A 14,247-nucleotide genomic window follows, 5' to 3' on the forward strand; every position below is an offset into this window, starting at 1 on the left:
TCAGCGAGTACATCGCTCCACTAAAGTGTGGAGGATTTTGCTGTGATCTGTTGTGCACGTGTGTGATTGCTAACATTTATCGAATGGGTGGGTCTTGTAATATGGTCAAAATCATCAAATGCACGCATGAGTGACTGATCGTAGTATACTTTATTGAAGCAGAATGAAATCCAATCAGCCCGCCGCAAACGGCCTACTAGGATCAATATTATCAATTTGATGGAAGCCTACATTTCTGTTTGATGTATGGTTGGTTCACCGAAAAGGGCCAACAAAATGCCATACCCTGTTGGCAAGAGTTACGAAAACTAGCGTGTGTAAATTACAATGTACAGTGCCCTGTTCTTAAAGAGACTAGGGAATTGCATGGCGCAAAAGCTACGACTCCCTCGATCTTCCTACACTCAATCATTTCCAGATGTTGACCCTGGTGCAGCCGGAACCTGATCATTTTTCTTACCCTTAATAGGAGATGCAGTTCCATTGTGGGAAGGAGCCAAATCGTTTGCCTCTGCATGAGCTAAAGGGGAAGCCATCGCCTCCTCAATCGGAAGGGTTCTCTTTGAGCCCTCTAAAGCAACACCAAGCACTATGTTTTCCTCTATAGCAGGCCTTGATATTGGTGGCTCAGGAACGGGCGCCCTTTCACCTTCCTGTTTCACTGGAGAAGCCGTTGATCCACTTGCAGTCTTTTGTTTCTTTCTGTCAGAGTTCTGCATCGAATTATCAGATGCTATGCCCGTTGCTCTCAAGTCAGAATCAGACTTTTCAGTGTCTCTAGAATTTGACTTGGAGACAGAATTAGATGTTGACTTCACTGTTTCTTTGTCACTAACTTTGGGATTAGATGTAGATGATTTTGCACCCTTTGGGTCCTCCTTTGTGTTTGAATTTGGCGTTTCTCCACCCTTGGCATCTGCTGTGGTATCAGATGTTGGTGTTTCTCTGGTCTTGGAGTCAGATGCTGATGTTGCTCCGGTTCTAGAATCTGACTTGGTGTCAGAAGTTGGTGTTTCTCTGGCCTTGGAGTCAGGAGATGGCCGCGTTGTGGCCTTCCCATCTCGCTCTCCACTGGTTTGCGTACGACTCCTTTTTTTATCTTCTCCATTGATTTTGTATGAGGGTTCAATCAGTATGAATGGGCGTCTGGATCTTGCTTCAGCATGGTTATACATTGAATCTGCAAATGGCACACTGTCCAAATCGGGATCGCTATACATTTTCTGAACTGTACGAATTGGTGTGGCAAGTCGGGCCTTGTGATGGCTAATGACTCTAAGAAGATCCAACATTATAGCTTCCTGTTTGGTCAAACATTCAGTACACTTGAAATGAGCATAACCTTCAATATATCAAGGAAACAGAAATCATGATAGCAGATTATTATGTAACAATCATTCAGGCAAGAACGAATCTAGTTATAATAGTCCAGAATCACAGTATGGCAAGAACATCGGCTGCCATTTCTGTGTCGTCATTGGTGGTGGCACAATGAAGTCAACCAGTTTGTTATCTTGTATCTGTAAGTAAATTGATAAAACCCTCAAACTGTTTTGACATCTTCTGTGCTACCTTCTGAGCTTCCAGGATCTTAGAAGAAAAAGGACACTTATCCAGTTATGTTATTGGGATTTCAAGTCGTGATCTCCATAACTCCATTATGAGGCTTAGTCTACCAGCAGCATCATCACATGGCAAATTCATCAACAAACTTAAAATCCTATCTAATAAAATTTTCGGATGAAGGAATTGGTTCACTAGAGATAACTATTGTGATGGAGGTTTCTAGATCTGCAATGTGACTGTCTCTCACAAAAAATATATTGATCTATTAAATGAAACAGGAGTGTTTGGAAGCTAAGCCAATGGATACTTCCATTCATCCTAACTTCAAATTTGACAAGGCATGAGACCCAGATGTTAGCTGTTCAGATGCTGACTGTGCAGAAGATCTCACTTGGCCTAAATTAAGAAGAAAACTGTGGCTGTGAGATCATCAGAGCTATGGCTCACACGACATGTGAGAATTTGTGGTGAAACCTTTTTTTAACAAGAAAGAGGTGCGTGTGACAGTACTCCGTGAGAATGTTTCAGGATAATAAAGACTATATGCATCTATAAGTACTTTGATATTTCAAGAGAGGACGAGACATCAACATGGATTATATTTTGTAAGACATGGATTGTGAGGCTATGGACTACCAGTAATCTGCAATTTCATGAGAGGACGAAACATATCAGCATGGATTGTTATTTCGCGAGAGACAGGTATACAAAGAAAAACTTAAGTCTATGTAAAGTGGGGAGATGTCTTTACCAGTGATTTAGGGAAAAGAAATTCCTTCTGATTTAAAAATAATTGACATGACAGTTATTTATGCTCCTAGTTGAGGGGCGGTGGTATGAGTTATAGATCATAGTATAATCATTATGTAGTGGGGGTTAATGTAGTTAAAGATGTTTTAACACACACACATACAGAGACACGCACACACCCAGACACAGAGGCGCGCGCGCACACACACCCACGCAGGAGCGCGCGCACAGATAGGGTCAGGGATTGGGGGACACAGATCATGTGATGTAACACTAAACACTTCTAGTTGAGGGGCGGTGGTATGAGTTATAGATCATAGTATAATCATTATGTAGTGGGGGTTAATGTAGTTAAAGATGTTTTAACACACACACACACACACACAGAGACACGCACACACCCAGACACAGAGGCGCGTGCGCACACACCCAGACACAGAGGCGCGCGCGCACGATAGGGTCAGGATTGGGGGACACAGATCATGTGATGTAACACTAAACACTCCTAGTACATCTATATAATCAATATAACAGCATAAAGCCCAGAATAAAGAATAAAAAAATAAAAAATAAACTCTCTGAAGTGATCATCCTGTAACAGCATGCATTTCAATCATACTTCGCGAACAACATTTGTATCCATATCCTTATGAACTAAAATGTATCTCAGGTATGAGGTTTTTGGTGCATGCAAGGTTTGGGGTGAAACATGCAGGGAAAAAGGGCTTCTAATTTGAGTAAGTGGCTAAGAAATTGTCATCTTTCCTTTTATGTTAGCATATTGTAATTAAGCCTTGATTATGGTAAATTGAGGTCAGCTAATTGGAAGGTAGAACAATTTTTTTCTGAATTAAAATGTCCTTACCTTAACGCACAGATACTCTTCATAATGTGATGTCTTCACAAAACAGGAAATCAAGATCTGCAATACGCCAAAAATATACATATTAAACATATAATTGTCAAAAGATAAAACACATACAATTGTCAAGAAAAACACATTCAACATATACTTCTGTTGTCGAGACTATGAACACATGCTCATTGTTCAGTGTAAGAACACTTCCGCATACATATTCAAGCATTTTGAATTAAACAATTACTTGTTATCTGTTTGGTAACACCTTATTTGGATGCTGTTATTGGCACTACAAAATAGTCATCATGCACTTCTTTATCTTTTTTATTTTAATGTCTCATTTCATAAGGAGCTGTTATTTTAAACAATACAAAACAAAACAGGACTGCAGAGTAACTATTTTTTTAATGGCAATAGTAACAACTCCCTAAAAACTATAACAAACTTTTAAATAATTTTTATTTTCAGGTAGACCTGTAAACGGGTTGAATTCGGATCCAATCAGCCTTGATCCATATCCGTATCCATTCATAATTAGATTAATGGATCCGGATCCTATTTGGATCATTTTATTTGACTTGTCAATCCAGATCCGATTAGCATATGATCGGATCCTTATCAGATTTAATTTAAGACATAGAAAAGATTAAAATATCATTACTAACCTCGATCTTTTATTATATTTTTCTATTTTTAATTTAAAGTTTTATGTTGAATAATAAGAAAATAGAATATAAGTGCATTTTTATTGCATAAACAACTTAAACTACCATTATACAAAAGTATAAATAATATAAAAGTCAAATAATACGTTATATTAAGTTGAATCGGATCATTATCGGATCGGATCCACCTTGACCCATATCCGGATCCATTTATAATCGAATTCTCAGATTCATATCTTATCCGGATAAACAGATTGGATGTTGTGATCCATATCCTATTAATTACATTGGATTCCATTCAGGTACGGGGTCAAAATCTGATCCATTGACAGGTCTATTTGCAGGTTTGTGTATTCTCCCCCACTTCCTCACATCTCTCTCCCTCCCTCTTTCTATCTTAAGTAAAACAACAAAAGTTATTGCCAGACATCTGTTATCCTCCCTCATTTCTTCCTTGCATCTATCTCTTAAGTAAAAAAAAAGAAAGTTAGCCAAGCATCTGTTGCATATCTACTGATTTAAGACTAAGGTGCTACTTGGTTTTTTAATTTCACCAACCTTTCGTCAATTTACTTCAGAATAAAGAGGTTGTATCATAACTTCAAAGCTCAAAATGATCTAAAACAGAAATTATATATTGCTGAGCTCCTTCCCACATAAATGAGAAATTAACTTGAAAAACAGAATCAATACATAACTCGCAACTAAACAACGTGGATTTACAAAATAAGTAAGAACGTAAAAATGTGAATACTAACCAAAAGAGCTTGGTTTTCAGGGGTAACATTATCCAGAAATACTCTTCTATGCAACCTCTGCTGCTCAACTTGAGGGTTCTTGGACAAGACTTTGCGCATGTCCGCAACAATATTCTGGACAAAGATAAGGGCAATTAACACACTAAGTGTGAATGCAATTACATCATTGTTCTGAAAACCACAGCAGCCATTGAACCATAAGAGGAGACGACCAAAATTCGGCGACTGGAGTCACTCCTTACATTTATCTTATGGACATCCAAATGGCTGATGGCAAGGTGAGTTTTGATACGCCAATGAGTTTTTTGACTGAGATTTCTCACAACATTCACTGTGAACTGGTGGTTTGGAATGTGAACTGCTTCACGATCTTCACCTCTTATAATTGTTGGTGACCACCAACCCACATGCTGCAAGCAACAATACAAGCACGGATTACTCAGTAAGTAAAAAATATTTCAGCAAACCAATATAATAAATTTTTTCATATAACTGCATAGTTTTCAGTTATGAATAAGTATAATTTACCATGAAAGAATGTATACTATCTATCTTTAGTCTTAGTCCTGTTGTCACTTTATCTTAGTGCATGAATTTTCATAATTCTAATACAAACCTCAACAGTTCCAGATACATCATAGCCTTCGATTTTTGTTTGAATCCATTCATTTGCAACAAAAGGGCGAGTCGCATGAATCATTACACTTGACAGGAAATTGGTGAAGATCTAGATTTAAAAATAATAGGTTAAAAATTAAACAAGCGTAGATATTTAAAGGAAAATAAGAAAAATTGGTAAAGAATTTCTGGATTTCACCTCACGACCAGCCAGCGTCAATAATACTGTCCCAAGACCTCCTGCAGTAAGCCACCTTTGGGTAGAGAAACCTAGCAACTCCATGAATAACGAAACAGCAGCAACCCATACTGCAGAGTAAACAGCCTTCCCGGCAAATTGAAAACCCATCTGCCAAAAAAACAAAAGAAAAAGAGCTCTCATTCTTTGTGAAAACAACTACAATTCTTCACACACAAACAGAGTGAGAGTAAATATATCTAAGGAACAATTATGGCACACAACACATACATTTCTTGTATTACTGGAGTCACTACTCTCCATAAAAAATTTCTGTGCTTGTTGAATCGCACTGCATGAATATATTACAATTAGTTATCAAGGAGGTCAATAAGCGTTACAACTTATAGATTGTCAATTGCATTGAAAAGAACAAATCAGTACAGCACAAATATATCAGTGAAGGCTTCTTGTTGATTGGTCAATGAAACATCAAGAAATAAAAAGGCCAAGTAAATATCTTAAAGTTTGCATATAACAATCAAGCAAGAAGACTAAACCACAAAAAAGGCTGACCTTGATAAACAATAGGCAAATGCCAGAACAGTTGACAATGATCTTATAAAATCCAAAAGCCGTTTCTTAACAGCCTGGCTAGCTTCTGTAGATAGAACGACTGGATCCAATGCCCTACAAGAAAGCCACTATGATCAATACAGGCTTCACATTAAAATTTCACAACTATTTCTCTAGTGTTACGTTACGACCGAACTTTTGGGCCTGTTTGGTACCTTTTCTCATGTTTACTTCAGTTATTATTTTATTTCTCAAGATGAGGAAAATATATGGGGGAATGGAGTATGAAGATGGTGGTGGGAGGGTGGAGGGAGAAATAAAGAACGCATGAAACGAAAGTTCAAAAGAAGAAGAAACTACTTCAAATAGGTTTTTAGTTTTCATTTTATGTACCATTCTGTATGCATTTCTTGCACCTTCCTCCACTCTTCTTCATCCCTCCTCCCTCCTCCCTCCTTGACATCAAGTATAAAGAGAGATGCAACTCAATTCATATGTATGAAAATACAATCACTCCAAGTTGTGTTAAAAATTAGCCATGAAATTAGTATAGAAGATACCATATTATGTTGAATCTTCCAAAGTAAAACTAGATGTTAAGGTTGCCTTCACTTATGAAATTTTCTACCTCCGTCCCCGTCCCTTAGTCACCTGTGTTTTCTCTTTCTGGGATACAGACACTACTGCCTTACTGCAGTTTTGGAGGTGTAGTGCTGGAAGGAGAAACTTGTTTGGTGGCAAAGTAGAATGGTCTGTTGCACCTCACAGTGCTGATCCCATAGACGAAGGGAAAACAATAGTCCAACTTTTGATGGTGTTGAGTGTTCTCTTTAAAGACTCTAAGGTCCAAATCCACTATTGACATCCGTTTGAGACAATATTCCTTCCTTATCTTCTTCAGAGCTTGTAGTTTTCACATTTTTCTGACTGCAAATTTTGCTTAAGGGACGCTAGGGGTTTGGATCTTTTGTAACACTCACCGTGAAAAAGATATAACAAAAAATTATAATTATTCATAATAATACAACATCGAGACACCTGCAAATGAGAATTGCTCCTGTCCAAAGCAGCAAAGGTTGAATATATGAGGTTGTCACATAATGCGTATTGCTCTTTTTCCAACTACTATCACTCTTCTGCAGGACAGCATGAAAGATTTTAGATAGCATCATCAAGTGTCTGTCCAATTCAGAAGTACAGGCAAAATACTGTATTATACAAAATAAACCAAGAACACATAAGAAGATAAGCATACATGAAGGACCAGATTTCTGATCAGGCGCATAAGTGGTGGAATACCCCATACGGAAAAAATAATGAGGCCAACTGATGGAACCAATTTGAATACAAGAGGACAACCTTGCAAAGCATTATATGATCTGCATAATAATATGAATCTCTTTATAAATTTTAGGAAGAAGATTATACAAATCAGAAATATAGAGTACTTAAGATAACAGCATTTGACATCATAAAATGATAGAAACATAAAAACCCAGACAAAATCACCAGCTGAACAGACAAGGAATACGAAAAATTACTAAGCAAGCCAAAGCACCAAGATTTCCAAACTCGATGTACTTGTTAAACTTTAGTATTCATATCTAAGTAGTTTTATTGTAAACTACCATCACCCCTAGAGATTGAAATAGCATTTTGAGCAGCCCACGTGCTGCTTATACGTAGGAAGAGTCAAAGTATACTAATGACATAATACATCAAAATACTGTTCTAAAAACTCATCCAGGTTGATCAGGGGAAAGGAGTATGGACATTGATTTCCAAAGTAAAATGATGCCATGCTTATATATTGGTAAAAAGGTAATATGTTTGCTTATGTTAAAAATCAAGTAAAATTTGTCAAACACTGTTTTTAACACAAAACTAAAAGAATAAAAATAAGTAGGACAAAAGATTGAAAGGAAAGTATAGAGTAAAGCAACAAACTGTAGTCATGCATAAGTCACTGTAAGATTGAAAGATCTGAAATGGTAAGAAGTATGGGTACTATTATTATAATGCACAAAACTATAGTTACATGTGTTATCATAGAATAATAAAATTAAGAAACCATAACTATAAGGAATGCATATGACATGTTTATAACACACTAAAAAGAAAAACCTTGTCAACGCCATCGCAGCTGCATTCAATCCATGTTGGCCTGATGTTGGCAAGGAATGGCACTTAAATGCTTGATATCTGTGAGATACAGTATGTAAGGGCCTGTATACATTGTCTGATAAACTGATACTCCAAGAATCCTGCTTCCGAAACTGTAAAGAAGATATGATCTCAAGATTTTTCCTGAAAGTTACTAAATTTCTAAAGAAGAGAGCATCACTAAATAGTATTTCCTAGGCAAGCTGTTAAAAGGGAACAAAACAACTTTGGTAATATCTGAGAATAAGAAAATCGAACAAGCGACTAGAATGAATATCAACAAAATGATGAAATTTCACAAATCACAGGATAACAGTAGTATTAAAACGCAACAATAGCATGTAATCACAATCTCTGTCACTAATAGGCCCAACCCATTTCCAATTTAATGCCTTTGGGGGAAAGAGGGAGAGGGGGAGGGGTGGGGTGGGGGCAGCATAAAATGAGCACTGGCAATACTGAACATGCCTCGGACCTTTTTTTCTATCTGTGTGCATTGTTTGCCAACAGACTTGAGCAGCGTTATCGTAAGCGCTTGATCATGAGATTTAATTTTAGGGTGGACGGCTGGAGCCTAAACTCTAAAGAGATAAGGCACGAAATATAATAATGTGATGAAAGGGAAGTACTTAGTAGATGTAACTTCTTTTGTGCTTAAAATGTATGTTTAAACACACATAGGGTAATGTTCCCTTGCCAAACTTGTGTTGCCATACTGTGATTGTGAATCTAGACCACAGCTACATCAAGAATCCACCTAATTAATGGTAAAATTCACAATCTGTTGTGTTGCCAGATGGTTTAGTAAGAGAACAATTCCCTACATGTACCATCTACAATAATCCAGAAAAGTAACTCAGCAATATGTTTACTATATAAAAAATCTAAATATCCATCTTCTCAATGGGAAAGAAAATGGAACAATTATGAACTCATACTGCAAATCTTGATGTAAGGCCGGTGTTTAAGGAATGTAACTTGTCCCTTCGTATTCCACACTGCAAAGAATAAAATTACTTTAGGATTGAAAACACTCTCGCAATAATATTGAAATACGAATTAAAATGATAAAGTTTCATAGTACCTTAAATTGTTCTCTGTACCTCTGATTCTTGCAAAGTCCCAATCCATGGGACAATTGCAATGAACCAGCAAGAACCATTATTGGGTTGAAATTAGAAGGTCAGATCATAACACAACTCAAAGCCACCTTCAAAATTCAATTGATATGGATAAAGTGATCAACTAGTCTTTCACAACGTTGCAAGCCCAGAACCAGCTTAAGCTAGTCACAGATTCTAGCAAGCCCTGAAACATGAAAGCATATCATCAAATTCAAAGCTAAACACATGAACACTTCAAAAATGAAATAACATCAAGTAATCGCTCAAACATTAGTAAATTCTTGATGCATGAACAACCACATGATAGAGAAAATATTAAACGGGAAACATGGTAGTTTACCAAACTCGTGACTGAATCAACTTTAGTAACATGATCACTGAAAAGAGTAGGGCAATCCATTCCATACACATTCTATTTAACCATTCGGTCTTGTGCTCACACATTGGTTTCTTTACAAGCCTTCATGTTACTCTAAACTGTGGCTAATCTTTGGCGGGTGTTCCCTTCTGGAAACACCACCCTCTACCTTAAATCTCATCAGCCCCTACTAGTAGATGCATTAATTTATCTACATACGGGAACGCTAAACTTCGAAAAATCAAATGAACCCACATGTTAAATTTCAGTCCGAAAGTAATTCTCACAGTATAAATTCCATTGACTGAAACCGAAAACCAAAAATTTCCCCCCTCCATATAACGATTTTGGCATGATTTCTTAAATTACATGGAATAATTCTAACAAAAATCAATACGAAAGGAAGGCAAGGTACCAAAATTCAAAATTATTTAGACACACAAAAATTGCTGAAAAGTAAACTATACATATATATAAACACTAAAATTTCTGCTAACTGACACGATATATGCAATATTTGAGCTCAATAATTTGAGGAAAAAAAGGGGATGAAAATTTAGAGTGTAAAAGATTACCTCGTAGGCTACGTAGAGCGACGACGGATTGGAATATCGGGGGATTCAGAGGGTTCTCGATGCAATTTGGAGGCTGGGTTTCGTATTCCTGTACGGAAATCGAAGGTAGGCGAGCGGCGAAATGAAGACAAGAGGAAGAACAAAAAATTTCTATTTCTTTTTCATGGAATGTTTGGTTTTTTGGAACTCCAGATTCGCAATCGGCATATTCTTTTGGGTTAATTTCATGTTCACCCCTAACTTTTGTGGGTTTCCATTCTGGTCCTTTTATTTTTTGTCCCAATGTTGTTTCGATTACCAAACAATAAATCAAACATAATTTAGTACAGAGAATTCTACTCTGAAGTGGGATTTTATTCTTGCTATTCTGGCTGCCTTTGCTATGCAGCCTACAATGATTAGTTGGATTAAAAGCAACATCTCTTTCCTATGTTCTCGATTTCTGTGAATAGTGAGCTTGTGGGTTATTTTGTGAGCAGGTGTGGCCTTTGGCAAGGGTCCCTTGTCGTGCTACTTATGTGTCATTGCCATAGAGATGTTGCCCTGTATTATCAATGCTAAAGTAAGACTTCTCCTCTTTTTCGGTTTCAATGGTGGTGTAAGAGAATTGCTATAACTCACATTTGCTTTGCTGATGATCTTCTTACAGTGTGTTACGGAGATGAAGAGTCTGCTCGGGTTCTTTATCAATCTCTTTGGGATTTTCAATTGCTTTCCCGTTAGCCTCTAGTGCCTCCAAGAGCCAAATTTTTATTGCATGAATGGATGACATCTCTAAATATCTAATTTTGCAATTGTTTAATTTTCACTGAGGATCTTTGATGGTCCATTACTTGGGAGTTCCTCTAATCACTTCCAAGTTTTTCATGATTGCTCCTTTAGTTGACAAGAATGAAGCAAGGATTAAAACCTGGAAGAACAATGTTCTCTCCTTTGCTGGGAGGTTGCAACCCATCAAGCTGTGCTTTTCCAATATTCAAGTTTTTTGATGCTCGCATCTGATCCTTAAAAAAAAAAAAAACAAATGCTTTTAGATATTGAGCGAAGGCTCTGCTCTTTCTTATGGTCTGGTAATTGTTTAGGGCGTTATGCAGCCAAAGGTGTACCTAAGGTGGCTTGGTATGACGTCTATCTCCCTAAGGCAGAGGGGGTCTTGGCTTAAAGAGATTACATTATTGGAATTAAGCTCTTATGATCCGCCATATTAGGAGCTTAATTTCTAGTGCTTTTAATTTATGGTCTAACTAGGTGAAGGTTTATTTACATTATTGGAATGCCTCATTTCCTTCAATTTGCTTTTGGAATTGGATGAAATTCCTTCATCTCAAATGGCTGGTTAGTGATAGGAGTATATTTAGGCTACTTAGTTATGTTGTTTCCTTGCATTTAGTGAGTTAATTACTATTTATTTTAGTCTTGTAAGCTATTTTCGTATGTTTTTAGGTCCTAATGGCAAAAGGAGCAAGAAAGTGCATTTTGAGGCTATTTGGAGCAGTTTTGGGCATAGATTGGATAGCTTAACTATGGAGCAATGTGGATGGACGAAATTGAAGTCAAGAGATGCTAGGAAAGCTAAAAATCTGGAGAAAGAAGTCCAAATGCAAAGAAGATAAGGAAAGAGCAAGAAATAAGGAACCTTATCCAAATTTCCTTATCTTATCCAAACCTTATCCAACCTTATCTTATCTTATCCTATCCTAATCTTTTCCTATCTTAATTCCAACTTCAAAGAGGATTCCTTTTCACATTAAATCACCTAAATATCAAGTTCTAGAAGCCCTATTTTCGTGCATTATGTTTATGCCACATGTAACCCTTCTAGAAGTTCTAGAATCTGCCACAAGGACCATTCTTTGTCCTCCTTGAAATCTAATTGAAAGTATCCTTGTTCTTTGGTGATTTGGAGTCCTAATTCCTCTCATTTTCAGCCCAAATTCGTGCCTCCCCTTCACCCTATAAATACTTGATGCCACAACACTCAAAAACCATCACCCTCTACCACAAATTCACACCACACCATCCACCACACCTCAAGAGCCTAAATTCACACAAATCCCCATTGTTGGCAGCAAGGAAGGAAGGAGGAGCCACCTGGAGTGTTTCTAGGTGTATTCTATCTTTGTTTTTAATGTTTAAGTTTAGTTATCTTTGTTTTGCGAACATGTGGAACTAACTCCTTTTTAGTTAGAGGTGAATTCGAAGCTATGATTATATGTTTTATATGAATTGATTACGTCCAGTTATTGTTTCTTAAGGCATGAATGTGATTTGCTTATCTAAGTTATTAAAACTTGTTTATGCATGTGGGTTGGGGGTCGACACTTAATTTGCATGCATGAATTTGATGCTAGAGTATACGGGGGTTTCACGTAATAGTTATTCACTTATATTCACAAGTAGTGGAGGTTGCTAGTCACAATCGTGTTAAGTAAATCCTTGGTATGAGTCTCATGCGTTTCATAGTGATGAATGCCTTGTCAATGCTTATGATTTTCATAGAACTTAATGACTTTTGACATGTATCTCTATCATGCGTTTCATATAGGGAAATTGAGAAAGATAATTTGGTTTAGATGCGTATTCCATCTAATTCAATGAAATAAGGAAAATTTGATGGTTAGTTGTGCGATGCAACTAACTTGGGGTGTTGTCATTCATAGTCTAAAGGAATAATAATTGGAAATTGATTTATATGCATATATCATGTGTGGAGAAGGACCCTCTAACTAGCCTTTCACCCATTTAATTCACCTAATTTCGTTTTTACCAAGTGTTTTCTACAAAGTTTTTGTTTTAAGTTTTAAATTCGTCAAAAACAATCCCCATTTCATTTAGTCTTGTTATTTGAGTCAAAATCTGTTTTCTTTGAGTCTTTTGAGTCAAGTTAAGGTTTATTTTCGTCCAAAACACTTGTTAGGTCTAAAATTGAGTCTTTTTGAGTGTTTGTCGCTGTTTCGAGTGTTTTAAGTTAGTTTAGAGTCTATAGAGTCTAGTTTAGTGTTTTGAGTCTTAATTGTGTTGATTAGCATCCCTTCTAATCCCCGGCCTAAAACGATCCCTACTTTCATATACTACAATCATAGGATTTTAATTTGAGTGTTAGAATATTTCACATCAAATTTTGGCGCCGTTGCCGGGGATTAGTAAAATTGCTAATCCCTCTGTTTGTTTGTTTATTTTTCTTTTGATATTTGATTTAGTTTTATTTCTTTGATTTCAGGTATTAGAGAAGCACGACATGGCACTTGATAATGCTTCTCTTTTGACACAGCTCATGGAAAGGTCCCAAATGCAAAGAGTTGGTACATTTGGTGTGTCCTCTAAGCAGGAATATCAAACTAATCAACATCCTCAATTAATTGAGAACGGAGGTTGGGATAATACCAATACCTGGGGTTATCAAGATCCTAATCAATCAAGGAACGACGTGTTTTCCAACACTTACAATGCAGATTGGAGTGATCATTCAAACTCTATGTGGTGGGAACCTCAAAATGTTGAACACAAAGGATATTGGCAGCCATATAAGGAGTTCTATTCAATGCCTATGCAGCCACCACAACCTTATATACAATATGCCCAACCAAACTCAGGTTCGTCAATAGATTATAATCAAGTTCTTAATGAATTAATTTCTTTGGTGCAGGGCTCACAAAATCAAGTCAAGGAGGCTCAACAAGGAGAATATTGGCAGTCATATGAGGAGTTCTATACAACACCTATGCAGCCACCACAACCTGCCCAAACAAATTCAGGTACTTCTTTGTATAATGATACGGTTATTAAGTTACTCACCAATTTGTCTCAGGGGCAAGAAAATCAAAACAAAGCAATGCAAAATCAAGACAAAGCAATGCAAAATCAAGACAAAAGGTTGGACCACTTGGAAAAGCAAATTGGGCAGATAGCGGAGTTCGTAGGACAGTTTCGAGACCAAGGCAAACTCCCTAGTTCAACCATTGCAAATCCGAAAGGAGGATTTGAAACTGCCAAGGAAATCATATTGAGAAGTAGCAAGGAGGTTGGAACAGAACCTAAACCATCAAAATCAAATTAC

The 14,247-nt window shown here is 36.9% G+C and overlaps 1 protein-coding gene across 2 annotated transcripts; it reads right to left on the minus strand.

The window, feature by feature from the left end:
- Positions 1–164: 164 nt before the first annotated feature.
- LOC103941875 (mechanosensitive ion channel protein 2, chloroplastic) lies at positions 165–10,363 on the minus strand. 2 transcript variants are annotated; one of them, XM_009352075.3, is made up of 14 exons: positions 10,191–10,363; positions 9,218–9,441; positions 9,072–9,131; positions 8,095–8,240; positions 7,226–7,349; positions 7,009–7,106; positions 5,971–6,084; positions 5,686–5,746; positions 5,416–5,565; positions 5,215–5,325; positions 4,841–5,008; positions 4,599–4,712; positions 3,182–3,238; positions 165–1,301 (listed from the first exon to the last, which is right to left on the minus strand). In XM_009352075.3, exons 2-14 carry the CDS (start codon positions 9,293–9,295, stop codon positions 405–407), a joined length of 2,178 nt encoding a protein of 725 aa, XP_009350350.2. In that variant the 5' UTR covers positions 9,296–9,441; positions 10,191–10,363; the 3' UTR covers positions 165–404. The 2 variants fall into 2 exon arrangements, with proteins under 2 accessions (XP_009350350.2, XP_009350348.2); XM_009352073.3 differs by having other exon boundaries at positions 8,095–8,246.
- Positions 10,364–14,247: the final 3,884 nt, after the last annotated feature.

This window comes from the organism of the source record quoted next, unplaced genomic scaffold (assembly GCF_019419815.1).
Source record: "Pyrus x bretschneideri cultivar Hongxiangsu unplaced genomic scaffold, Pyrus_bretschneideri_v1 Contig18, whole genome shotgun sequence".
NCBI classification, from domain to species: domain Eukaryota; kingdom Viridiplantae; phylum Streptophyta; class Magnoliopsida; order Rosales; family Rosaceae; genus Pyrus; species Pyrus x bretschneideri.

Excerpts from the sequence above, each read along its gene's own strand:
- LOC103941875 (XM_009352073.3), bottom strand. The coding sequence starts at position 9,295 with ATGGTTCTTGCTGGTTCATTGCAATTGTCCCATGGATTGGGACTTTGC. Across the intron at positions 5,747-5,970 it reads TTTGCCTATTGTTTATCAAG|TGCGATTCAACAAGCACAGA; the intron begins GTCAGCCTTTTT and ends ATATTCATGCAG. Across the intron at positions 1,302-3,181 it reads AAGAGTATCTGTGCGTTAAG|GAAGCTATAATGTTGGATCT; the intron begins GTAAGGACATTT and ends TTGACCAAACAG.